Source organism: Carcharodon carcharias, chromosome 19, assembly GCF_017639515.1.
Source record: "Carcharodon carcharias isolate sCarCar2 chromosome 19, sCarCar2.pri, whole genome shotgun sequence".
In the NCBI taxonomy this organism is placed as follows: domain Eukaryota; kingdom Metazoa; phylum Chordata; class Chondrichthyes; order Lamniformes; family Lamnidae; genus Carcharodon; species Carcharodon carcharias.
In genome coordinates, this window is record NC_054485.1 from 113,462,017 (window position 1) to 113,489,204 (window position 27,188).

General features: G+C 46.3%; 1 protein-coding gene across 1 annotated transcript in view; it reads right to left on the reverse strand.

Annotated features, from left to right (window-relative positions):
- Window positions 1–2,089: 2,089 nt before the first annotated feature.
- LOC121291357 overlaps window positions 2,090–27,188 on the reverse strand; it is a 55,235-nt gene continuing 30,136 nt past the window's right edge. Inside the window, exons 7-11 of the mRNA XM_041212426.1 lie at window positions 26,361–26,489; window positions 18,791–18,871; window positions 17,511–17,618; window positions 10,368–10,460; window positions 2,090–2,468 (exon numbers count right to left, since the gene is read on the reverse strand). Of these exons, the coding sequence (XP_041068360.1) occupies window positions 10,387–10,460; window positions 17,511–17,618; window positions 18,791–18,871; window positions 26,361–26,489 (392 nt within the window). The 3' untranslated portion in view covers window positions 2,090–2,468; window positions 10,368–10,386. The remainder of the gene's footprint in view (window positions 2,469–10,367; window positions 10,461–17,510; window positions 17,619–18,790; window positions 18,872–26,360; window positions 26,490–27,188) is intronic.

A 27,188-nucleotide genomic window follows, 5' to 3' on the forward strand; every position in this document is an offset into this window, starting at 1 on the left:
TAATTCACCGTGCCGAGTGATACCACTGTAGTTCACCGTGCAGAGTGACCCCAGTGTAATTCATCGTGCAGATCGACCTCACTGTATTCACCGTGCAGAGTTATTCCACTGTAATTCAGCATGCAGAGTGGCCTCAGTGTAACCCACTGTGCAGAGTGACCCCAGTGTAATTCAGCATGCAGAGTGACCCCAGTGTAATTCAGCATGCAGATTGAGCCCAGTGTAGTTCACCGTAAAGTGTGAACCCCACTATAATTCACTCTGCAGAGTGGCCTCAGTGTAATTCACCGTGCAGAGTTATTCCACTGTAATTCAGCATGCAGAGTGGCATCAGTGTAATTCACTGTGCAGAGTGACCCCAGTGTAATTCACCATGCAGAGTGATTCCACTTTAGTTCACTGTGCAGAGTGATCCCAGTGTAATTCACTGTGCAGAGTGACCCCAGTGTAATTCACCATGCAGAGTGATTCCACTTTAGTTCACTGTGCAGAGTGATCCCAGTTTAATTCAGCATGCAGAGTGACCCCAGTGTAATTCACCGTGCAGAGTGACCCCAGTTGAATTCACTGTGCCGAGTGACCCCAGTTTAATACAGCATGCAGAGTGACCCCAGTGTAATTCACTGTGCAGAGTGACTCCAGTGTAATTCATTGTGCTGAGTGAACCCCACTGTAATTCACCGTGGTGACTCAACTGTAATTCACTGTGCAGTGATCCCACTGTAATTCACTGTGCAGAAAGAATCCCACTGTAATTTACTATACAGAGTGATGCCACTGTAATTCACCATGCAGAGTGATCCCACTGTATTTCACTATGCAGAGTGACCCCACTGTAATTCACTGTGCAGAGTGATCCCACTGTATTTCACTGTGCAGAGTGAACCCCATTATAATTCACCATGCAGAGCGATCCCCTTGTAAATCACCGGACAGTGTGATCCCACTGTAATTCACCATGAAGTGTGAGCCCACTGTAATTCACTGTGCAGAGTGATCCCACTGTATTTCACTGTGCAGAGTGACCCCATTCTAATTCACCGTGCAGAGTGATCCCCCTGTAATTCACCGTACAGAGTGATCCCACTGTAATTCACCGCACAGTGACCTCACTGTTATGCACCATGCAATGAACCCACTTTAATTCACCGTGCAGAGTAATCCCACTGTAAATCACCGTGCACAGTGCCCCCACTGTAAATCACCGTGCAGAGTAATCCTACTGTAATTCACCATGCAGAGTAATCCCGCTGTAATTCACCGTGCAGAGTAATCCCACTGTAATTCACCGTGCAGAGTAATCCCACTGTAATTCACCGTGCAGAGTAATCCCACTGTAATTCACCGTGCAGAGTAATCCCACTGTAAATCACCGTGCAGAGTAATCCCACTGTAATTCACCGTGCAGAGTGACCCCAGTGTAATTCACCGTGCAGTGATCCTACTATAATTCACTGTGCTGAGTGACCTCACTCTCATTCACTGTGCAGAGCGATCCCCCTGTAATTCACCATGCACAGTGACCCCAGTGTAATTCACCGTGCAGAGTAACCTCACAGTACTTCACTGTGCAGGGCGAGGCCTCTATAATTCACTGTGCAGAGTAACCTCACTGTACTTCACTGTGCAGGGCGAGGCCTCTATAATTCACTGTGCAGAGTAACCTCACTGTACTTCACTGTGCAGGGCGAGGCCTCTATAATTCACTGTGCAGAGTAACCTCACTGTACTTCACTGTTCAGGGTGCGGCCTCTATAATTCACTGTGCAGAGTAACCTCACTGTACTTCACTGTGCAGGGCGAGCCCTCTATAATTCACCTGTTGGGTTTCTTCTCCTTTTGAAATGACAAAATAGTGCTTTGTAATTAGAATTGAATCTGCTTTGAACTGATCCTTGGCTGGCTTCAGCTGGTGTTCAGTTCACCTGCTTTAGAGCTCGTGCTGCTTCCTGCACAGGCACATTTTCAGGCAGGACTGTGGTGACTGGGGAAGGAGTGCGAGGGAATAACCATGCTGCATGGGGCTACGTTACTGTGGGTCATCTCCTCTTGCTAATGGTGTAGACCAAAGATGACAATGAGCAGCCCGTCTGCTGCAAGTACTTTCACCTTTTATTTAAAACCTCCTTTACAAAATGTGATTAATAACAATTAGTGCTGACAATTCTCAGCATCCTGAGGTCCAAGTCTGCAAACAGAATGATAATCAGACATGGTCCATGAACATTCATTGGCATCCCTCTCCATGAGTGACAGGCAATTGGTTAAGAAAGTTCAATAATCAGCTGAAATGACTGAAGTTTCTTTTGAAACTATCACTGGAGGAGTTGTTATCCACAGACAGATGTTATCTCCAGTTTATTGTAGCTTCTGGAATAAGCCTTTGTTTAAATGCATCATTCTGTGTAAAAGGAGAGAGCAAGTGAAACACAAGAGCTGATGTCTTCCTCTTGCTATGATTAAACTGCCTGTAAAACAAGAAAGTCAATTATCAGCCTCACCACTTGGAGTAAAGTGAAACAAAAAACCTTAATAAACAATGCCAGTGGTCAACGATTGAATGACATTCTGACAGGTCTGCTGGATCATTATTCCATTTAGTTACAATAACATTAGTGACAAAATTGTACTGTACCATGTGATATAACATTACACTCTAATGCTGCACTGTGTGATGTAACGTAACACTCAGGTACTGCACCGTGTGATATAACATTACACTCTAATGCTGCATTGTGTGATGTAACGTAACACTCAGGTTCTGTACCATGTGATATAACATTACACTCTAATGCTGCACTGTGTGATGTAACGTTACACTCAGGTACTGCACCGTGTGATCTAACATTACACTCTAATGCTGCACTGTGTGATGTAACACTACACTCTAATGCTGCACTGTGTGATGTAACATAACACTCAGGTACTGCACCGTGTGATCTAACATTACACTCTAATGCTGCACTGTGTGATGTAACGTAACACTCAGATACTGCACCATGTGATCTAACATTACTCTGGCGCTGCACTGTGTGATGTAACGTAACACTCAGGTACTGCACCATGTGATATAACATTACACTCTAATGCTGCACTGTGTGATGTAACGTTACACTCAGGTACTGCACCGTGTGATCTAACATTACACTCTAATGCTGCACTGTGTGATGTAACGTAACACTCAGATACTGCACCATGTGATCTAACATTACTCTGGCGCTGCACTGTGTGATGTAACGTAACACTCAGGTACTGCACCATGTGATATAACATTACACTCTAATGCTGCACTGTGTGATGTAACGTTACACTCAGGTACTGCACCGTGTGATATAACATTACACTCTAATGCTGCACTGTGTGATGTAACGTAACACTCAGGTACTGCACCGTGTGATCTAACATTACACTCTAATGCTGCACTGTGTGATGTAACGTAACACTCAGGTACTGCACCGTGTGATCTAACATTACACTCTAATGCTGCACTGTGTGATGTAACATAACACTCAGGTACTGCACCGTGTGATCTAACATTACACTCTAATGCTGCACTGTGTGATGTAACGTAACACTCAGATACTGCACCATGTGATCTAACATTACTCTGGCGCTGCACCGTGTGATGTAACGTTACACTCAGGTACTGTACCATGTGATTTAACATTACACTCTAATGCTGCACTGTGTGATGTAACGTAACACTCAGGTACTGCACCGTGTGATATAACATTACACTCTAATGCTGCACTGTGTGATGTAACGTTACACTCAGGTACTGCACCGTGTGATATAACATTACACTCTAATGCTGCACTGTGTGATGTAACGTAACACTCAGGTACTGTACCATGTGATATAACATTACACTCTAATGCTGCACTGTGTGATGTAACGTAACACTCAGGTACTGTACCATGTGATATAACATTACACTCTAATGCTGCACTGTGTGATGTAACGTAACACTCAGTTACTGCACCATGTGATATAACATCACACTCTAATGCTGCACTGTGTGATGTAACGTAACACTCAGGTACTGCACCGTGTGATCTAACATTACACTCTAATGCTGCACTGTGTGATGTAACGTAACACTCAGGTACTGCACTGTGTGATCTAACATTACACTCTATTGCTGCACTGTGTGATGTAACATAACACTCAGGTACTGCACCGTGTGATCTAACATTACTCTGGTGCTGCACCGTGTGATGTAACGTTACACTCAGGTACTGTACCATGTGATATAACATTACACTCTAATGCTGCACTGTGTGATGTAACGTTACACTCAGGTACTGCACCGTGTGATATAACATTACACTCTAATGCTGCACTGTGTGATGTAACGTAACACTCAGGTACTGCACCGTGTGATCTAACATTACACTCTAATGCTGCACTGTGTGATGTAACGTTACACTCAGGTACTGCACCGTGTGATCTAACATTACACTCTAATGTTGCACTGTGTGTTGTAACGTAACACTCAGGTACTGTACCATGTGATATAACATTTACTCTAATGCTGCACTGTGTGATGTAACATAACACTCAGGTACTGTACCATGTGATATAACATTACACTCTAATGCTGCACTGTGTGATGTAACGTAACACTCAGGTACTGCACCGTGTGATCTAACATTACACTCTAATGCTGCACTGTGTGATGTAACGTAACACTCAGGTACTGCACCGTGTGATCTAACATTACACTCTAATGCTGCACTGTGTGATGTAACGTAACACTCAGGTACTGTACCATGCGATATAACATTACACTCTAATGCTGCACTGTGTGATGTAACGTAACACTCAGGTACTGCACCGTGTGATCTAACATTACACTCTAATGCTGCACTGTGTGATGTAACGTAACATTCAGGTACTGCACCGTGTGATCTAACATTACACTCTAATGCTGCACTGTGTGATGTAACATAACACTCAGGTACTGCACTGTGTGATCTAACATTACACTCTAATGCTGCACTGTGTGATGTAACGTAACACTCAGGTACTGCACTGTGTGATCTACATTACCCTGGCGCTGCACCGTGTGATGTAACGTTACACTCTGGTGCTGTGCTGTGTGATGTAACATTACACTCTGGTCCTGCACAGTTCAATGTAAAATTACACTCCATTGTTGTTTAATTTGACTTAACATTACACTCTGGTACTGCATTGATGTACTTTGTGATTTAACAGTATACCCTAGTACCGCACTAGTAACATTACACAATGGTACTGCACCCTGTGATGTAGCATTACATACTGGTACTGCACCATGATGTAATATTAAACAAAAGAATTAACTCTCGGAGAGCTGCATATGTCATCTCTATCTTTAATGCCTATATCCACCAGTCAAAATAACTTTGTTTTACTCTTTAAAACTCAATATAAGTTTCCCCGGGCTGTTTTCTCATACTCCTATATTTCTGCCTGTCTGCCTCAGGAACCAACTCACATACACTCAAAATAGCCTTTTTTTTTACCACATCATAGTTCACCAACATTTCTTCTGACAGTGAAGCATAAACCTCATGCGCTCAACCCACCAACCTGGATTGTAATAATTAATGTCCAGTTTTCCTGTGGCCATTTCATCTCTTTAGCTATCTTCTCAAATGAAATGAAAAATGCTTCCACATGTCTTTCCTCAACTTTGAAAGGGCTTGTACAAATTTAAAATTCTCTCCACTAGGTCTCAGGTTAAAGGTTTTTTGCTCAGAATCTGAGATCGCTTTTTTAAACTTCCAGCCTTTTAAGCTGGTATTCCCTTTCTCTTCCTTCTCTCTTTCCCTAGCCTCTCTTTCTTTATTCTTCTCTTGTCCCTGGAATTCCAGTTCCAGCTTCCTTTCCTACTCCTGCCTTCCCACTTGCTCCCTTTGAAATGTCCTTTCTCTTTCTGCCGCCTGTAGTTCCAATTTTTTCATTCCCATTGCTTGTTCAGGTTCCAGCTTCTTCATTTCTAACTGAAGTCTCACTACCTCCAGCTGTGACTCACTAGTGTCAGGTAGTACTTCCAACTTTAAATGCTGTGTTATACCTTCAATTACATCTGCTTTCCTTGCCCTGCAGGTAATCCCAATTGTAACTTATCAACCAATTCCATTCACTTAACTATAGTTACCTTTTGTAAACCAGCCAAAGTTATAATTTCAACTCCCAGATAAGTCTGAGCAACTGTTAAAGCCATATTAGTCTCACCAGTTGAAAATAAACTTCACACCAACTCCTGAACTCAAAGTGCTTCTTGTACTCATAACCTTAAGATTCCCCAACTCCAAACCAATCAAGGAGTTTCAAATATATCTCGCAAAGAGCCTCCAGTTTCTGTTCTGGCAAGTGGATGTGATAAATGCCAGGCTGCCCAAATCCCAGAGGGAAACTTGAAGCAACTGCCACAACTATTTGTAATTTGTACTTATTTTAAGATGAAGGCTTTGAATTCAGTAAAAGGTCATCGAGTCTTATACGTTTCTTACAAAAGTAAATTGAACGTTTATTAATAGAAGAAATGATTTGAGCACATAGATCTACAAATTACTACTATGATAACTTCTAAATCCCCTAATTAACCTAAACCTCAGTTACACCTCTGTTAAGGCAATAGTGAGACACAGATTTTAAAAGACCCGGGCAAAGGAATACACAATACCCTGAACAGTTGAATTCAAAGTGAGTATTTCTCAGTTTCAGTTCCTTGTAGACAGCAACTTGAGGCTTAGATGCTGGAGGCTTTTCACACTTGTGTTAGATCTTAGAATGCCTGCCCTTACACACAACCTTCGCTCCTTCAAAAAAATTTGAATGCAAATTCCCATTGTTTCACTATGTCTTTGGACTTTACCTCTCTAATAATAAAATATATCACAGTCCCAATTTTACCAGTAATCTCTGGGAAAAATAAATGCCCTGTTTCTTAAACAAAAACAAAAATACCTGGAAAAACTCAGCAGGTCTGACAGCATCTGCAGAGAGGAACACAGTTAACGTTTCGAGTCCGAATGACTCTTCAACAGAGCTAAGAAATATATTCATTACAAGCCTACCAACTCCCATAGCTACCTTGACTACAGCTCCTCACACCCCGCTTCCTGTAAGGACTCCATCCCATTCTCTCAGTTCCTTCGCCTCCGTCGCATCTGTTCTGATGGTGCCATTTCAAAAACAGTTCCTCTGATATGTCCTCCTTCTTCCTTAACCGAGGCTTTCCACCCACGGTCGTTGACAGGGCCCTCAACCGTGTCCGGCCCATCTCCCGCGCATCTGCCCTCACGCCTTCTCCTCCCTCCCAGAAACATGATAGGGTCCCCCTTGTCCTCACTTATCACCCCACCAGCCTCCGCATTCAAAGGATCATCCTCCGCCATTTCCGCCAACTCCAGCATGATGCCACCACCAAACACATCTTCCCTTCACCCCCCCTATCGGCATTCCGTAGGGATCGCTCCCTCCGGGACACCCTGGTCCACTCCTCCATCACCACCTACACCTCAACCCCCTCCCACGGCACCTTCCCATGCAACCGCAGAAGGTGCAACACCTGCCCCTTTACTTCCCCCCTCCTCATTGTCCAAGGGCCTAAACACTCCTTTCAAGTGAAGCAACATTTCACTTGCACTTCCCTCAACTTAGTCTACTGCATTCGTTGTTCCCATTGCGGTTTTCTCTACATTGGAGAGACCAAATGCAGACTGGGCGACTGCTTTGCAGAACACCTGCGGTCTGTCCGCAAGCATTACCCCAGACCTCCCTGTCACTGGCCATTTCAACACTCCACCCTGCTCTCATGCCCACATGTCTGTCCTTGGCTTGCTGCATTGTTCCAGTGAAGCTCAACGCAAACTGGAGGAACAGCACCTCATCTTCCGACTAGGGACTTTACAGCCTTCCGGACTGAATATTGAATTCAACAATTTTAGATCTTGAACTCTCTCCTCCATCCCCACCCCCTTTCCGATCCCCTTTTTTCCAATAATTTATAATTTTTTATATATTTTTTTAATATATATATTTTTCTTTTCCCGCCTATTTCCATTATTTTTAAATGTATACCCATTGTTTTATCTCTACCTTTTAGCCTATTTTGATCCCTTCCCCCCACCCCACCCCCACTAGGGCTATCTGTACCTTCACCCCACCCCACCCCCACTAGGGCTATCTGTACCTTCCCCCCACCCCCACTAGGGCTATCTGTACCTTCACCCCACCCCACCCCCACTAGGGCTATCTATACCTTCACCCCACCCCACCCCCACTAGGGCTATCTGTACCTTCCCCCCACCCCACCCCCACTAGGGCTAACTGTACCTTCACCCCACCCCACCCCCACTAGGGCTATCTGTACCTTCACCCACCCCCAATAGAGCTATCTGTACCTTCACCCCACCCCCACTAAGGCTATCTGTACCTTCACCCCCACCCCACCCCCACGAGGGCTATCTGTACCTTCACCCCACCCCACCCCCACGAGGGCTATCTGTACCTTCACCCCACCCCACCCCCACTAGGGCTATCTGTACCTTCACCCCACCCCCACTAGGGCTATCTGTACCTTCACCCCCACCCCACCCCCACTAGGGCTATCTGTACCTTCACCCCACCCCACCCCCACTAGGGCTATCTGTACCTTCACCCCACCCCCACTAGGGCTATCTGTACCTTCACCCCCACCCCACCCCCACTAGGGCTATCTGTACCTTCACCCCACCCACCCCCACTAGAGCTATCTGTACCTTGTTCGTCCTGTTTTCTACCCTTAATGTCATCATTAGCTCATTCTTTTAGCTAATATCACCACTGTCAACACCCCTTTGTCCTTTTGTCTATGACATCTTTGTCAATCTCTCCTAGCCTCCACCTATCACTGGCCCCTTATCCAGCTCTACCTGTCCCACCCCCTCTACCAGATTATATTCCACCTCATTTCTATATTTCTTAGTTCTGATGAAGAGTCACAGGGGCTCAAAACGTTAACTGTGTTCCTCTCTGCCGATGCTGTCAGACCTGCTGAGTTTTTCCAGCTATTTTTGTTTTTGTTTCAGATTTCCAGCATCCGCAGTTTTTTGCTTTACACTGTTTCTTAAGTTCTCCTGGCTAGGTGTAACAGTTCACCCCCTCTTTTGAGTTCAATCTAGCCTGGTTTATTTAAAAATGCAGATGTTCCCTTCACACCTCACATTCTAAAACATCTCCCAAGTTTACCTACTTAATATTTCAAACCTAGCTTATCTTCTGATGCATCAAAGCCTTCAGAACAGCTGCCTTCAATTCAATTAAGTCCCACACACACATAAATACAGAAACAGACCCCACTATTACTCTGCTTTACAATAAATTCCAATAAAGTGATGAAAATTATTACATCTTTCTGACACACACTGGTACTGCACTGTGATGTAACATTAGGTGCTGCACCATATAAGTGTAATGTTTCATGACAGGGTGCAGGATGAGAACGTAATTATACACTGATACTGCACCGTCATGTAACACTACACTCTGGTACTGCACCCTGTGATGTTACATTACACACTGGTATTGCACTGTGCGACATGACATTACATATATGTACTACACCCTGTGATGGAACATTATACTCAGGTACTGCATCACAATGTAACATTATACACAGGTACTGCACCTTGTGATGTTACATTACACTCTGATACTGCACCAGGAGACGTAATATTACAAACTGGTACTGCACTGTGTAATGTGACATTACACACTGGTACTGCACTCTGTAATGTAACATTACATAGGTTCTGCACCAGGAGATGTAACATTACACACTGGTACTGCACTCTGTAATGTAACATTACATAGGTTCTGCACCAGGAAATGTAACATTACACACTGGTACTGCACTGTGCAATGTGACATTACACTCTGGTACTGCACTGTGCAATGTGACATTACACTCTGGTACTGCACTGTGCAATGTGACATTACACACTGGTACTTCACTGTGCAATGTGACATTACACTCTGGTACTGCACTGTGCAATGTGACATTACATTCTGGTACTGCAATGTGACATTACACTCTGGTACTACAATGTGACATTACACTCTGGTACTGCACTGTGCAATGTGACATTACACACTGGTATTGCATTGTGCAATGTGACATTACACACTGGTATTGCATTGTGCAATGTGACATTACACACTGGTACTGCACTGTGCAATGTGACATTACACACTGGTACTGCATTGTGCAATGTGACATTACACACTGGTACCGCACTGTGCAATGTGACATTACACTCAGGTGCTGCACAGAGGTATATATTTCTGTACTCTGTTAGTAAACCAGATGATTTAATTTTGTAATACTATACCTTGTAACAATGCACAATGCTACATTATGGATAACTGCTGTCGAGTTGCCCGTTTGACGGCTCTCAGTTTCATACGCATGTCAATTTCTAGAACTGTATGGATAGAGATGGACAGAGAGTGAACACAGAGTCTATCATTGTGTAAAGCCCCAACATAACAGGCTGGAGGCACACCAGCTCCCCTATTGAGCAATGAGCTTCTGCTGATGACCTGAGCGTGGGTGGCAACATTGATTTGGAAGGATTATTGATGTGCTCAGAGGATCGGGAATATCCTGACGCTAACGGCCCACAACCCAGATACACAAATACCCCCAAACCAGTCACTGATACCCCATTCCCCCCACCCCAGACACACAATCATACCACCCCCCACGACCCAGACACACAATCACCCCCCTCCCTCACCCCCACGACCCTGTCTCTCAGGTCTGCAGCTTTTCTCTGTGATCACTAATATTAATTCTGACTATCTTCCTCCTGCTGATGTGAGGCTTTATCAGTAAATGTGGGGTGGGGGTGGGGGTGGTGGTGGTGGAGGGTGAAGGGCAATTTGGGGAGGGGGGAGGCGGGGGGGGGCGGTGTCAGTGGGTGTTTACGATCAGATGATCCATGATCTTATTGAATGGCAGAGCAGGTTCAAGGGGCCGAATGGCCTCTCCTGTGTCCCTGTCAGCACCTGCTTCCCCCCTTCCTGTGTATGGAAGTGGAAACTCCACCAGCCTTCAGCCGTCTGGGATCATTCCTGAGCCAGAGGATGCTAGCTCTGTGTCTGCTCTTACATCGCTCAGTAATCTGGCTTCTAATTCAGCTGATCCCGCTGATTTCACCAGTCTGTTCACCTCAACTCTCCCCAAACAAACCTCCACCATCGGCTGCCTGGTGGAGGTGGAATCAGCCCCATTGACCCTGCATAAGATCGTTACTTTGTTAGAAAAAACTCATGGCGCTAATTGTTCACTCCCAGGAGGCAACCCATGTTCAAAACATATCCCACAGCTGACAAAGGTTCATACCTGCTGTCCTACAATCTCTGTGACTACTATTCCCCATTAGTGGGGGGGGGGGGGGGGGGGGCAAAGAGGAGGGGGAACCAAACTAGTCCCTTCATCCATGAGCTGTTATTCTGTGTCCTCCACTAGTATTGGTGAGGGTTCACTTCACCTGGCTGTATTGGCTCCGAATCAGACTTCACTCTCTCTCTCTCTCTGGATGGCACCATGTTTAAAGGGGCTTTCCCATTGGGTGGCCAGTGTCTGTTTCAGCCAAATCGGATGATTTGTGACATAGTTGGTGTGACGATTGCAGTGCTCGGGGGCTTGGGTGCAGCACATCCATAAGGTCATAAGCAATAGGAGAGGGACTCAGCCATTTGACCTATTTCTCCCCTCATACTACTTATTCCAGTTGAAGATCGACAAGTAGGCCCACTATGGAAACTTAATCATTGGTTTTACCCAAGCCAACCTCTGGATAAGCCTGTCTCTCAATACTGGTCACTGTGCAAAACCTCTCAGAGTTGTCTGTTACTTCCTCGCTATTGGGAGTCCAAAATGAAACCCAATATTCCTGCTGAATCTTTATTATTTCTAGGTTTAAGGTTCTCCAGCGCAAACTCTCATCAGTTCCTCTTGTGTCTCACACAGGTCACAGCAGCCCACCCCCACCCCAGGAAATGCAATAATCGCTCGGACAGTCACAGGGGGAAGGGATGTCCTCAGACAGTGTCACAGCAAGCTAGCGTTCCGCCCACCATCACAGTACTTTCACCTCAGCCGGGTCCCTCTGCACGGTCAGAGATGGGTGAGGAGCACAACACTAGCATGCAGGAGGAGTGTCTGAGGCTTCTGTGGACAGTCCCCTCGGAGGAGGAAGGTCAGTCACATTGATGCTCCGCTGGACAGTGAGGAAAGGCCTCAGGAGTCACAGCTGGAAGGTCAGCGTTTAGAGCGGCGGTGGCAGATGTGTTCCCACGTGTCAGAGTTCCTGAGGAAGATGTGTTCCTGCAGACAGAAGCGCAGCAAATGAGTTCAATCCATTTCCTGCTGCTTCAAGCTCATCCAATGAGAGGGTGACCAACCTCATGAGGGGGGGGAGGGGGGCCATATTCAGCAGTGCCTGGGGTGCATGTGGGGGCAGGACAGTCTGCTGCTACGCACAAAATGCAGGCAGCTGGGGGTGTCACGCCAGATGTTTCCCAGGGGCAGCTTCCCTCATGCCAGCCATGAACAAGTGCCAGAGGAGGATGGATGCGCCACACCTCTTGTGGCAACCTCCTCATCCCTGGCTTCCTCGGTTCCTCTGACAGAAGGTGATATAGCTGTGATATAGCGCCCAGTGACAAGGGTTGCCCCTGCAGGGATGTAGTCCCAAAGAGGCCACAATTGTCACATCTGCAAAGTCAGAGACATGAGCCTCTAGCTCCTAAGAGGCAACAAGGGAAGCGCCATGTAGAAGTGTCTGAGAACAAAGGGTAACGTGTTAGTCTGAGCACCAAGCAGGCCTCGGTGGTGGTATGGAGATGTAACCTGTTTGCAGTTATTTAGGATCACTCTGTAAATAAATTTTCATTAACATGCGATACATCATTTTATGAACTTTGTGTTATACAGTAACAAGAGTGTGTACACAAAACAGTATTTCCTCACCAGCAATTCTAAAGACTCCAGCTCTGGGTGATGGTAGGATTGCATTGCATGCACACGCAGTTGCTGTTCTTTGTCATTATGCAGGCTGGGACCTTTCACATCTCTTAGGCCTTAGAGTAATGAGCTGAACCTCTCCTGGATCTGATGATCCTTTGTAATAATGGCTCTCTGGAAAGTCCTTGTTGTGATACCCCAGTCTGGACACCTCCATCTTCAGCCTACCACCTCGCACAGCAGGAGGTTCCCCCTCTGTACCCCCTGCCCCACACCCCGCCCCTCCTCTTCCTCCAACGAGATCAGTCCTTCCATTGTATCTGCATCAAGAGTCACTCTCTGCTGCTGGGCTGTGTGATGAGGAATGCAATAGAATGCAATAGACCACGTCCATTTGAGAGACCCTGACAGTGGCGTATGGTAGGGTGCCACTCAACAGTCCAGACAGAGAAAGTGCATCCTTAACAAGCCAATGAACTGCTTCAGGAGGGTTCCGATGGGCAGGCTGTAATGCCTCTGTTCCTCTGTTTGTCTTGCCCATAGAGAGGGGTGAGAAACCATCTCCACAAAAGATAGTCCTTGTCCTCTGGAATACATCCACAGACTTGAGGTGGTACAGAACAGCTGCAGATGAAAGGCTTGACTGATGGACAGTGAAAGCAGCTCCCAGGAAATTGTGCACACACTTGGAGGACACCCTTCCTGTGGTCACATACCAGTTACACATTCATGGAGTGGTCGGCCTTCCTGTTCAGTCAGTCAGTGGGTGCTTGATGGCAACGTGGGTGCAGTCAACTGGGCTCTGGACTTGGAGGAATCTAGAAATGCCACTGAGAGATGCTGCAGAGGTCTACAGAGAAGCCTTGGAAGGATCCAGCACCTAACAAGTCCAAGGCTAGGGCTGCCTTGACTGCCACTGGAAGAGCCTGACGATGAGTGCAGCAAAGGGTGAGCTTCTTACTGACAAGGGCACATGAGATTTTTTTAATTCATTCACAGGATGTGAGCTTCGCTGGCTGGGCCCAGCATTTATTGCCCATCCCTAATTGCCCCTTGAGAAGGTGGTGGTGAGCTGCCTTCTTGAACCGCTGCAGACCATGTGGTGTAGGTACACCCACAGTGCCGTTAGGGAGGGAGTTCCAGGATTTTGTCCGTGTGGTGTAGGTACACCCACAGCGCTGTTAGGGAGGGATTTCCAGGATTTTGTCCGTAGTGGTGTAGGTACACCCACAGCGCTGTTAGGGAGGGATTTCCAGGATTTTGTCCGTGTGGTGTAGGTACACCCACAGCGCTGTTAAGGAGGGAGATCCAGGATTTTGTCCGTGTGGTGTAGGTACACCCACAGTGCTGTTAGGGAGGGAGTTCCAGGATTTTGTCCATGTGGTGTAGGTACACCCACAGCGCTGTTAGGGAGGGAGTTCCAGGATTTTCTCCGTGTGATGTAGGTACACCCACAGCGCTGTTAGGGAGGGAGTTCCAGGATTTTGTCCGTGTGGTGTAGGTACACCCACAGCGCTGTTAGGGAGGGAGTTCCAGGATTTTGTCCATGTGGTGTAGGTACATCCACAGTGCTGTTAGGGAGGGAGTTCCAGGATTTTGTCCGTGTGATGTAGGTACACCCACAGTGCTGTTAGGGAGGGAGTTCCAGGATTTTGTCCGTGTGGTGTAGGTACATCCACAGTGCTGTTAGGGAGGGAGTTCCAGGATTTTGTCCGTGTGGTGTAGGTACACCCACAGTGCTGTTAGGGAGGGAGTTCCAGGATTTTGACCCAGCGACAGTGAAGGAACGGTGATAGATTTCCAAGCCTGGATGTTGAGTGGCTTGGAAGGGAACTTCCATGTGTTGGTGTTCCCATCTATCTGCTGCCCTTGTCCTAGATGGTAGTGGCTGTGTGTTTGGAAGGTGCTGTCTAAGAAGCCTTGGTGAGTTCCAGCAGTGCACCTTGTAGATGCAGTACAAGTGGCAAGTAACATTCACGCCACTGCTGCTGCTACTGTGTGTCGGTGGTGGAGGGAGTGAATGTTTGTGGATGTGGTGCCAATCAAGTGAGCTGCTTTGTCCTGGATGGTGTCGAGCTTCTTGAGTGTTGTGGGAGCTGCACTCATCCAGGTAAGTGGAGAGTATTCCATCACACTCCTGACTTGTGCCTTGTAGATGGTGGACAGGCTTTGGGGAGTCAGGAGGTGAGTTACTCGTCGTAGGATTCCCAGCCTCTGACCTGCTCTTGTAGCCACAGTATTTATATGGCTGGTCCAGTTCAGTTTCCGATCAATGGTAATCCTCAGGGTGTTGAGAGTGGGGGATTCAGTGTTGGTAATGCTATTGGACCATCAAGGGGCGATGGTTAGATTCTCTCTTGTTGGAGATGGTCATTGCCTGACACTTGTGTGGTGTGAATGTTACTTGCCACTTGTCAGCCCCGAGCCTGGATATTGTCCAGGTCTTGCTGCATTTGGACAGGGACTGCTTCAGTATCTGAGGAGTCATGAATGGTGCTGAGCATTGTACAATCATCAGTGAACATCCCACTTCTGACTTATGATGGAAGGAAGGTCATTGATGAAGCAGCTGAAGATGGTTGGGCCAAGGACACTACCCTGAGGAACTCCTGCAGTGATGTCCTGGAGCTGAGATGACTGACCTCCAACAACCACAGCCATCTTCCTTTGTGCTGGGTATGACTCCAACCAGCGGAGAGTTTTCCGTCTGATTCCCTTTGACTCCAGTTTTGCTGGGGCTCCTTGATGTCACACTCGGTCAAATGCTGCCTTGATGTCAAGGGCAGTCACTCTCACCTCAGGCGGGATGAGGTTTCATGTAGACTTTAAAAAATTAATAAGAATTTTGTACAAATTATGGACATGTCCCAACTCATGTGACAAAGGAAATTTTATTTTTCTATTTTTGTCTTTTTTACATTTACAGACAATCTCCCTGAGGCTGCACTTAGCCTCACGGAGATGAGTGCGTTTGTTAGAGCGCACTCTGGATTTTGGGACATACACCCCCTCCCGCCCGCACAGGGAGTGCAGAGCCTTCACTGGCCCGCCCACGTAAAATGGCGCCACACCTCCGATTGGGGGCGCGGATCAGAAGTGCACCCATACACGCCCGCCCATCAACTTCCCCCAGACGAGGGAAAACTCAGCCCAATGGGTTGAATGGCCTCTTTCTGTACTGCAACCATTCTATAACTGTAAGCTCCAGCACTTATGCGTGGAGGAAAGGGGAATTGTTATGTCCACATTAAGCATTTTGAGACGATATTACTGAGTGTCACTACCTTCTTCAAAAATCACTCAAAAGTGCAGACAAAAGCAAGAGCAGACATTCCGGTAAAGTGGGAAAATGATACATGAGACAGAATTCTAGCAGACATGCAGCTAAACTACTAAACTCACTGACTTTCCATAACTGCTTCATCCAGTTCAGGGTGATGGGGAATCAGAGCCTATTCCAACAGGCAATGGGCACTAGGTGGGGTACACCCAGGACAGGAGCCAGTCCATCACAGGGCACACACACACACGCGCACACACGCGCACACACACAAGCACATGCACGCACACACAGACACATACGCACACACATGCACACACACGCACATACGCACAGACGAGTGCACACACACACATACACATACGCACAGACCCACACACACACGCACATTCGCACGAACGCACACACAGACATACATGGGCACATACACACACATGCACACACAAACACAAGCACATACGCACAGACACACATGCACGCACACACACAGACACGTATGCACACACATGCACACACACGTACATACGCAGAGACACACGCATGCACACACACGCACATAATCACACACAAACACGCAAGCACATACGCACGCACAATCACACACATAGGCACAAACACATATGCATGCACACGCACACACAAAGACACGCACACACACACACACACGTACGCACACACAGGCACACATGTCCACACATACACATGCACGCACACACATACACACGTATGCACAGACACATGCATGCACACACGTATGCACAGACACATGCATGCACACATACGTACACACAACACACATACATATGCACATACATACACACACACGCACATAAGCACACACATGCACACACACACAGACACATATGCACACACACATGCGCACACACACACACATACATATGCATGCACACACACACAGACACACATGCACACATGTCCACACACACACGCCCACATGTCCACACACACACACACACACACACACACACACACATGAACAGACATACGCACGCACACACACATATACGCACACACACACACATACACACACAGACAGACAAACACACACGCTCACACGCACACACACATATGCACATGCACATACATATGCTCACATATGCACACACACACGCACAAACATACTCACACACACACACGCTCTGGGAGAACATTAAATTCTCAATTTCAAATTCATAACTTTCTCCACAAATAACTACTTACGGTGTGCGACGTAGAAGAGGACAAAGAAAAACGCAGAGAAAATGTAGGCGATCGCAGCAAGTAAACTCCTGATAATTAGAATCTCGTACGGATAGTGACAAGCTGTAACTAAGGAGAAATTAAATCTAAGTGTTTTGGGAGCAGACAATAGAGAGAGATATCAGAGCCTGCTTTTCTTCCAAAACACCAGGCAATTGACCATCATGCACAACATCGGTAAAATCTGTGTAATATATAGATTATAGTAACATCAAGGTTAAACACAATCTGTATACGGAGATACACAAAGGCAGTCAACAGGGAAATAAATATTAAACTTAGTCCATCAGTGCCAATGCCTTGTAGTAACATAGATTAAATATAGTCCGTAAAGCGAAAGTGTCACACAGTTATAGATTATACACACACTGATATTAAATATAGTCCGTACAGGGACAGAGTCACACAGTTATAGATTATACACACACTGATATTAAATATAGTCCGTACAGGGACAATGTCACACAGTTATAGATTATACACACACTTATATTAAATGTTGTGCGTACAGGGACAGTGTCACACAGTTATAGATTATACACACACTGATATTAAATATAGTCCGTACAGGGACAGTGTCAGATAGTTATAGATTATACACACACTGATATTAAATATAGTCCGTACAGGGACAGTGTCACACAGATATAGATTATACACACACTGATATTAAATATAGTCCATACAGGGACAGTGTCACACAGTTACGGATTATAGACACTGATATTAAATGTTCTGCGTACAGGGACAGTGTCACATAGTTACAGATTATACACACACTGATATTAAATATAGTCCGTACAGGGACAGTGTCACACAGTTATAGATTCTACACACACTGATATTAAATATAGTCCGTACAGGGACAGTGTCACACAGTTATAGATTCTACACACACTGATATTAAATATAGTCCGTACAGGGACAGTGTCACATAGTTACAGATTATAGACACTGATATTAAATGTTCTGCGTACAAGGACAGTGTCACACTGTAGATACTTATGAACATCAATATTATACATAGTCCATACAGGAACAGTATTAACCAATTAATTTGCACTGTGTTGCTGATGGGAATCCATTCCACATAGCCATCCCTGAGGGAATTTACAGTGAGTTACCACATGAACATGAGGATCTGTCAGTGTTGTTCATGTGAGCAACCTTCAAATGGAAATGGTGAAGAGACCCGCAACATCGCTGCTTTATTGATTAGCTGATTTTTATCAAATACTCACCGATCTTCTTCGTTTCATCAATTAGCACAACTGAAGCTGCCCCGGAAAGAATTCCACATGTAAATATGATATAACAATGATCTGTCAGCAAAGAAAGTAATTAAAATCAGCCTGCTGTACTCGGAAGAGATCAATTACAATCCCAATCCATTCTTTAAATACACTGCATATGAATGTCCCAGATACTAAGCTGTCTTTGGTTTAACCAGATTTGGCCTACATTCTTTGGACATGTTGCTGGGGAGTTTCTATTCCCTGCAAACAGGAACATAAGAATCAGGAGCAGGAGTAGACCATTCGGTCCCTCAAGCCTACCCCACCATTAAATAAGATCATGGCTGATCTGCCCCAGGCCTCAACTCCTCCTTCGTGCCAGCTCCTCATAGCCCTCAGCTCCCTAACATTTCAAACATCTGTACCTTCTCTTTCAATGCTTTCAGTGATCTAGCCTCCATAACTCTCTAGACATTCACTACCCTCTGAGAGAAGAAATTCTATTGCATCTCAATTTTTAATGAGTGTCCCCTTTTGTTGTAACTCTGTCGCCTAGTTCAAGATTCCCCCACTGGTATAAACATCTTCTCAACATCTGACCTGTCAAGGACCCTCACAATCTTGTACGTTTCAATAAGGTCACCCCTCGTTCTTCTAAACTCCAATGAATAAAGGCCTAACCTGTTTAGCCATTCTTGATATGTCAACCCCTTCATCCCAGGAATCAACCTAGTGAAACTCTTTTGAACTGCCTCCAATGTCAGTTTATCCTTTCTTAAATACAGGGACCAAAACTGTACACAGTATTCCAGCTGCAGCCTCATCAACACCCTGTACAATTGTAACAAAACTTCCCTATTTTTAAACTCCAACCCCCTAGCAATACAGGCCAGAATCCCATTTGCCTTATAATTACTTGCTGCACACACAACAGCACCCAGATCCCTCTGTGCTGCACTTTTTTGGAGTCTCTCTCTCCATTTAAATAATAGTCTGCCTTTTGATTCTTCCTGCCAAAATCCATCACCTCACACTTTACTACATTAAACTGCATCTGCCAAGTTTTTGCCCACTCACTCAACCTGTCTATATCCCCTTGCAGATTCCTTATGTCCTCATCATAACATACCCTCCCACCTATTTTTGTATCATCAGCAAATTTGGTTACATTACACTCTGCCCCCTCCTCCAAGTCATTAATATAGGTAGTAACTAATTGAGGCCCTAGGACTGATCCGTGTGGCACTCCACTAGTTATGTCTTTCCAACCTGAAAAAGATCCATTAATGCTGACTCTGCGGGCTCTGTGTTAACCAATCCTCAATCCATGCTAATAACATTACCCCCCCAATGCCGTGAGCTCCCATCTTGTGCAATAACCTTTTATGTGGCACCTTATCAAATGCTTCTGAATATCTAAATACACTAGGCGAGGCTATGGCGCAGAGGTATTGTTACTGGGCTAGTACTCCAGAGCCTCAGGGTAATGCTCTGGGGACCTGGGTTCGAATCCTGCCAGGGCAGAAGGTGGAATTTGAATTCAATAAAAAAATCTGGAATTAAAAGTCTAACAATGTCCATGAAACCATTGTTGTAATCCCGTTAGTTTGGCAAATAATTTGTTCCCCGTAATAGAGATTGTTACAAGATCTTTCCTCCCATCAGCTCCTTGCTTATCTAATATCTTTGGAATGTTTATAGAGTCCTTTATCAAAAATATTGGTTTAAATTATCTGCCATTTCCCTGTTCCCTGTTATTAATTCTCCAGTCACATCCTCCAAGGGTCCCATACTCACTTTGGACACTCTCTTTCTTTTTACATACCCGTAGAAGCTCTTGCTGTTTGTTTTTATATTTCTTGCCAATTTACTTTCATAACCAATTTTCTCCCTCTTTATTAACTTTTCAGTCAGCAGCTACAGGTTCCTAAAATATTCCCAATCCTCTGGACTACCACAGGTTCTCGGCGCTTTGTATGCCTTAGTTTTTGATTGGATACTCTCCTTGATCGCTTTTATTAACCACGGGTGGTTCATCCTTCTCATCGAGTCCTTCTTTTTGACCGGGATAAATTTTTGCAGAGCATTATGAAACATCTGCTTAAATGTCTGCCACTGCTCATCCAATGACCTTCCCCTTAGTCTATTTTCCCAGCCCGCGTTAGACAACTCTTTCTTCATACCTCTGTAATTGCCCTTATTTAAGTTGAGGACACTAGTTTGAGACCCGAGTTGCTCACCCTCAAACTGAATTTGAAACCATGTTGTGATCGCTACTCCCTAGAGGATCCTTAACTACGAGATCTCTTATTAATCCTACATCATTACACATTACTAGATCTAAAATAACATGTTCCCGGATAGATTCTGTAACATGTTGCTTTAAAATTCAATCCCTGATGCACTCTACAAATTCATCTTCCATGTTACCCCTGCCAATCTGATTTGTCTAGTCAATATGCAGATTAAAATTACCCATGACAATTGTAGCGGCCTTCTTACACGCCTCCATTATTTCCCGACTTATACTTTGGTCTACAGTGAGGCAACTCTTCGGGAGCCTATAGACAACTCCCATCCATGACTTCTTCCCCTTGCTATTTCTTATTTCCACCCAAAGTGATTCCACATCACGATCTATTGCACCTATATCACTCCTCACCACTGCACTGAAACCTTTCTTTATTAACAAAGCTACCCCACCTCCTTTTCCTTTGTGCCTATTTTTCCAGAACATCGAATACCCTTGAATACTGAGTTCCCAGCCTTGGTCACCCTGCAACCATGTCTCTGTAATAGATATCAAGTCATAGCCACTTATTTCTATTTGTGCCGTCAACTCATCTATCTTGTTACAAATGCAGCATGCATTCAGATAAAGAGCCTTAAGCTTTGACTTTTTACCATTATTACTCATTCTGGTTCTAATTTCTGCTGCGCTCCTCTGCTTATATTTTATGCCCCTTCCTGTCCACTTTGATTATCGTTCACCTCTTCACTACCCTGCACCTCTGCTCTCTCATTACTTTTTGATTTTTTAATCTTCCCCTGAATTGAACCCTTCCCCCCACTAATTAGTTTAAAGCCTTATCTACAACCCTAGTTATACGATTTGCCAAGGCACTGGTCCCAGCATGGTTCAAATGAAGCTCGTCCCAATGGAACAGCTCTCTCCTTCCCCAGTACTGGTGCCAGTGCCCCAGGAATTGGAATCGATTTCTCCCACACCAATCTATGAGCCACCCATTTACCTCTTTAATCTTATTTACCCTATGCCAATTTGCACACGGCTCAGGTAGTAATCCGGAGATTATTACCTTTGTGGTTCTGCTTTTTAATTTGGCCCCGAGCTGCTCGTAGTCCCTCAGCAGAACCTCTTTCCTAGTCTTACTTATGTCATTGGTACATACGTGGACCACGACAACTGGATCCTTCCCCTCCCACTCCAGGTTCCTCTCCAGCCCAGAAGAGGTGTCCTTAAACTTGGCACCAGGTAGGTAACACAGCCTTCGGGACTCTCTGTCTTTGCTACAGAGAACAGTATCCATTCCCTTAACTATACTATCCCCTATTACTACTACATTTCTCTTTTCTCCCCCCACTTGAATGGCGCTCTGTACCACGGTGCTGTGGTCAGTTCACTAATCCTCCCTATAGTCTGTGCCTTGTCCACACCGGGAGCAAGAACCTCATACCTATTGGACAAGGGCACCAGCTGAGATTCCTCCAAAGCCAAATTCTGGATCCCCACGCCTGCCTCACTCGTGTCACACCATCCTGTCCCTGACCATGGACCAAATTTGATTAAATTTATTTAAGGGGTGTGACTGCCTCCAGAAACAGAATGACCAGGTAACTTCTCCCCCTTCCTGATATGTCGCAGACAGCCAGCCATCAACTCTGAGCCGGAGCTCCTCGAGCAGCCAACACTTACTGCAGATGTGATCACCATGGATCACACCAGCCAGCTGCTCACTGATACTCAGTTTGGGTTCCACCAGGGTCACTCAGCTCCTGACCTCATTACAGCCTTGGTTCAAACATGGACAAAAGAGCTGAACTGAGGTGAGGTGAGAGTGACTGCCCTTGACATCAAGGCAGCATTTGACCGAGTGTGACATCAAGGAGCCCCAGCAAAACTGGAGTCCATGGGAATCAGGGGGAAAACTCTCCGCTGGTTGGAGTCATACCGAGCACAAAGGAAGAAGGTTGTGGCTATTGGAGGTCAGTCATCTCAGCTCCAGGACATCACTGCAGGAGTTACACATACAAACATATGAATAAGGAGCAGGAGTAGGTCACTCGGCCCCTTGAGCCTGCTCCACCATTCAATAAGATCATGGCTGATCTAAATGTAACCTTAACCCCACATTCCTGCTGACCCCTGATAACCTTTCAGCGCCCACCCCCCGTTAATCAAGAATCTATCTAGCTCTGCCTTAAAAATATTCAAAGATTCTGTTTCCACTGTCTGTTGAGGAAGAGAGTTCCAAAGACTCTCAACCCTCAGAGAAAAATATCCTCATCTCTGTCTTAAATGAGCGACCCCTTTTTTCAAACAGTGACCCTCAGTTCTAGACTCTCCCACAAGAGGAAACCTCCTCTCCACATCCACCCTGTCAAGACCCCTCAGGATCTTATATGTTTCAATTTAAGCCGCCTCTTACTCTTCTAAACTCCAGTGGATACAAGCCTAACCTGTTCCCTGTTCAGCCTTTCCTCATAAGATACCCCAATCATTCCTGGTATTAGCTTAGTAAAGCTTCTTTGAACTGTTTCTAACGCATTTACATCTTTCTTTCAATCAGGAGACCAGTACTGTACACACTACTCCAGATGCAGTCTCACCAATGCCTTGTACAACTGGGGCATAACCCCCTGACTTTTGTAATCTATTCCCCTCACAATAAATGATAACACTCTATTAGCTTCCCTAATTACCTGCTGTACCTGCAAACTAACCTTTTGTGATTCATGCGCCAGGACACCCAGATCCCTCTGAGTCTCAGAGCTCTGCAATCTCTCACCATCTCGATAATAAGCTTCCTTTTAATTCTTCTTGCCAGAATGAACAATTTCATATTTGCCCACATTCTACTCCATTTGCCAGATCTTTGCCCCCTCACCTAACCTATCGGTGTCACTTTGTAGCCTTCCTTACGTCCTCTTCACAATTTACTTTCCTATCTATCTTTGTGACATTAGCAAATTTAGCCACCATTCCCTCGGCCCCTTCAACCGAGTCATTTATATAAATTGTAAAAAGTTGAGGCCCCAGCACTGATCTCTGTGACACACCGCTCACAACATCCTGCCAACCTGAAAAAGACCCACTTATGCCAACTCTCTGCTTTCTGTTAGCCAGCCAACCTTCTATCCATCAGGGTAGTGTCCTACACCCAAACATCTTCAGCTGCTTCATCAATGATCTTCCTTCCATCATAATGTCAGAAATGAGGATGTTCGCTGATGATTGTACAATGTTCAGCACCATTCGAGACTCCTCAGATACTGAAGCAGGCCATGTCCAAATGCAGCAATTGGACAATATCCGGGCTCGGGGCTGACAAGTGGCAAGTAACATTCACACCTCACAATTGCCAGGCAATGACCATCTCCAACAAGAAAGAATCCAACCAGCGCCCCTTGATGTTCAATGGCATTCCCATCACTGAATCTCCCAGTATCAACATCCTGGGGGTTACCATTGACCAGAAACTGAACTGGACCAGCCATATAAATACTGTGGCTGCCAGAGCAGGTCAGAGGCTGGGAATCCTGCGACGAGTAAATCACCTCCTGACTCCACAAAGCCTGTCCACCATCTACAAGGCACAATTCCGGAGTGCAATGGAATACTCTCCACTTGCCTGGATGAGTGCAGCTCCCACAACACTCAAGAAGCTCAACACCATCCAGGACAAAGCAGCACCGCTTGATTGGCACCCCATCCACAAACATTCACTCCCTCCACCACCGACACACAGTAGCAGCAGTGTGTGTACCATCTACAAGATGCACTGCAGGAATTCACCAAGGCTCCTTCGACAGCACCTTCCAAACCCACGACCACTACCATCTAGAAGGACAAGGGCAGCAGATAGATGGGAACACCCCGACCTGGAAGTTCCCCTCCAAGTCACTCACCATCCTGACTTGGAAATATATCACCGTTCCTTCACTGTCGCTGGGTCAAAATCCTGCAGCTCCCTCCCTAACAGCACTGTGGGTGTACCTACACCACACGGACAAAATCCTGGAACTCCCTCCCTAACAGCACTGTGGGTGTACCTACACCATAGGGACAAAATCCTGGAACTCCCTCCCTAACAGCACTGTGGGTGTACCTACACCATAGGGACAAAATCCTGGAACTCCCTCCCTAACAGCACTGTGGGTGTACCTACACCACATGGACAAAATCCTGGAACTCCCTCCCTAACAGCACTGTGGGTGTACCTACACCACACGGACAAAATCCTGGAACTCCCTCCCTAACAGCACTGTGGGTGTACCTACACCACACGGACAAAATCCTGGAACTCCCTCCCTAACAGCACTGTGGGTGTACCTACACCATAGGGACAAAATCCTGGAACTCCCTCCCTAACAGCACTGTGGGTGTACCTACACCACACGGACAAAATCCTGGAACTCCCTCCCTAACAACACTGTGGGTGTACCTACACCACACGGACAAAATCCTGGAACTCCCTCCCTAACAGCACTGTGGGTGTACCTACACCACACGGACAAAATCCTGGAACTCCCTCCCTAACAGCACTGTGGGTGTACCTACACCACATGGACAAAATCCTGGAACTCCCTCCCTAACAGCACTGTGGGTGTACCTACACCACATGGACAAAATCCTGAACTCCCTCCCTAACAGCACTGTGGGTGTACCTACACCACATGGACAAAATCAGGAAACTCCCTCCCTAACAGCACTGTGGGTGTACCTACACCACATGGACAAAATCCTGGAACTCCCTCCCTAACAGCACTGTGGGTGTACCTACATCACATGGACCAAATCCTGGAACTCCCTCCCTAACAGCACTGTGGGTGTACCTACACCACATGGACAAAATCCTGGAACTCCCTCCCTAACAGCACTGTGGGTGTACCTACACCACACGGACAAAACCCTGGAACTCCCTCCCTAACAGCACGGTGGGTGTACCTACACCACTTGGATAAAATCCTGGAACTCCCTCCCTAACAGCACTGTGGGTGTACCTACACCACACGGACAAAATCCTGGAACTCCCTCCCTAACAGCACTGTGGGTGTACCTACACCACACGGACAAAACCCTGGAACTCCCTCTCTAACAGCACTGTGGGTGTACCTACACCGCATGGACAAAATCCTGGAACTCCCTCCCTAACAGCACTGTGGGTGTACCTACACCACATGGACTGCAGCAGTTCAAGAAGGCAGCTCACCACCACCTTCTCAAGGGGCAATTAGGGATGGGCAATAAATGCTGGTCCAGACAGTGACACCCACTTCCCATAAAGATATAGTAAAAAAAAAAGCCCGAGGCAGAAATATTACTCTTTGAACTTACAGTTAATTAATAAAAACGATGGAGACTGTTTAGTATTCAGGCCGAGATAGAGGATGGAAATGTAGATGATCACTGCTAAGGACAGGAAACAGCCAAGTCCTGCGATAATTCTGCACGACAGGGAAAAGTCTGGGAAAGGGATGGAATAGAGACCATGGTGAAATAAGAGTGTGGTCAGCCAGCTTCCATCCCGCAATCCTGCAAACACCCACTCCAATTGAGAAGATTGTGCACTGGTGACCACAGGAGAAACTCTGCTCAAGTCAAACACACATCTAATAAAACAGTCATCACGTTGTCAAAGGAACACATGGATCAGAAAGTGCATACAGAGGAAGGAGGAAGTGTGTGAGGTGAGTGGGAGGACGGAGTGAATGAAGAGGCTTGGAGGAGGGGGCGAGGGGTGTGAATAGGAGGTGAGAGAGAAGAGGGTGAGGGAGGAGGGTGGGAGAAGGGTGTGTGGAAGTTGACTAGGGGGGGTGGTGAGGGAGGAGAGTGTGTGGGAGGAGAGACGTGAGCGGGATGAGGGGTTGGGGGTGAAGGAGAGGGGATGAGGAGGGTGAGTGGGAGGAGGGGGTGAGGGAAGATGCGGTGAGGGAGAAGTGGGTAAGGGAGATAAATGGGGGGAGGGTAGTGGGTGTGGAGGGGATGAGGGAGGTGTGCGGAAGGAGTAGGTGGGGGTGGAGTGGGTGAGGGAGGTGGGTGGGAGATAAATAGGAGTGAGGAGGTAGGTGGGGGCGAGGATGAGGGATGTGAGGGAGGAAGGGGTGAGGGAGGGGATGGGTGGGAGGAGCATGTGTGGGAGGGAAGTGGGAGGAGGGATGAGGG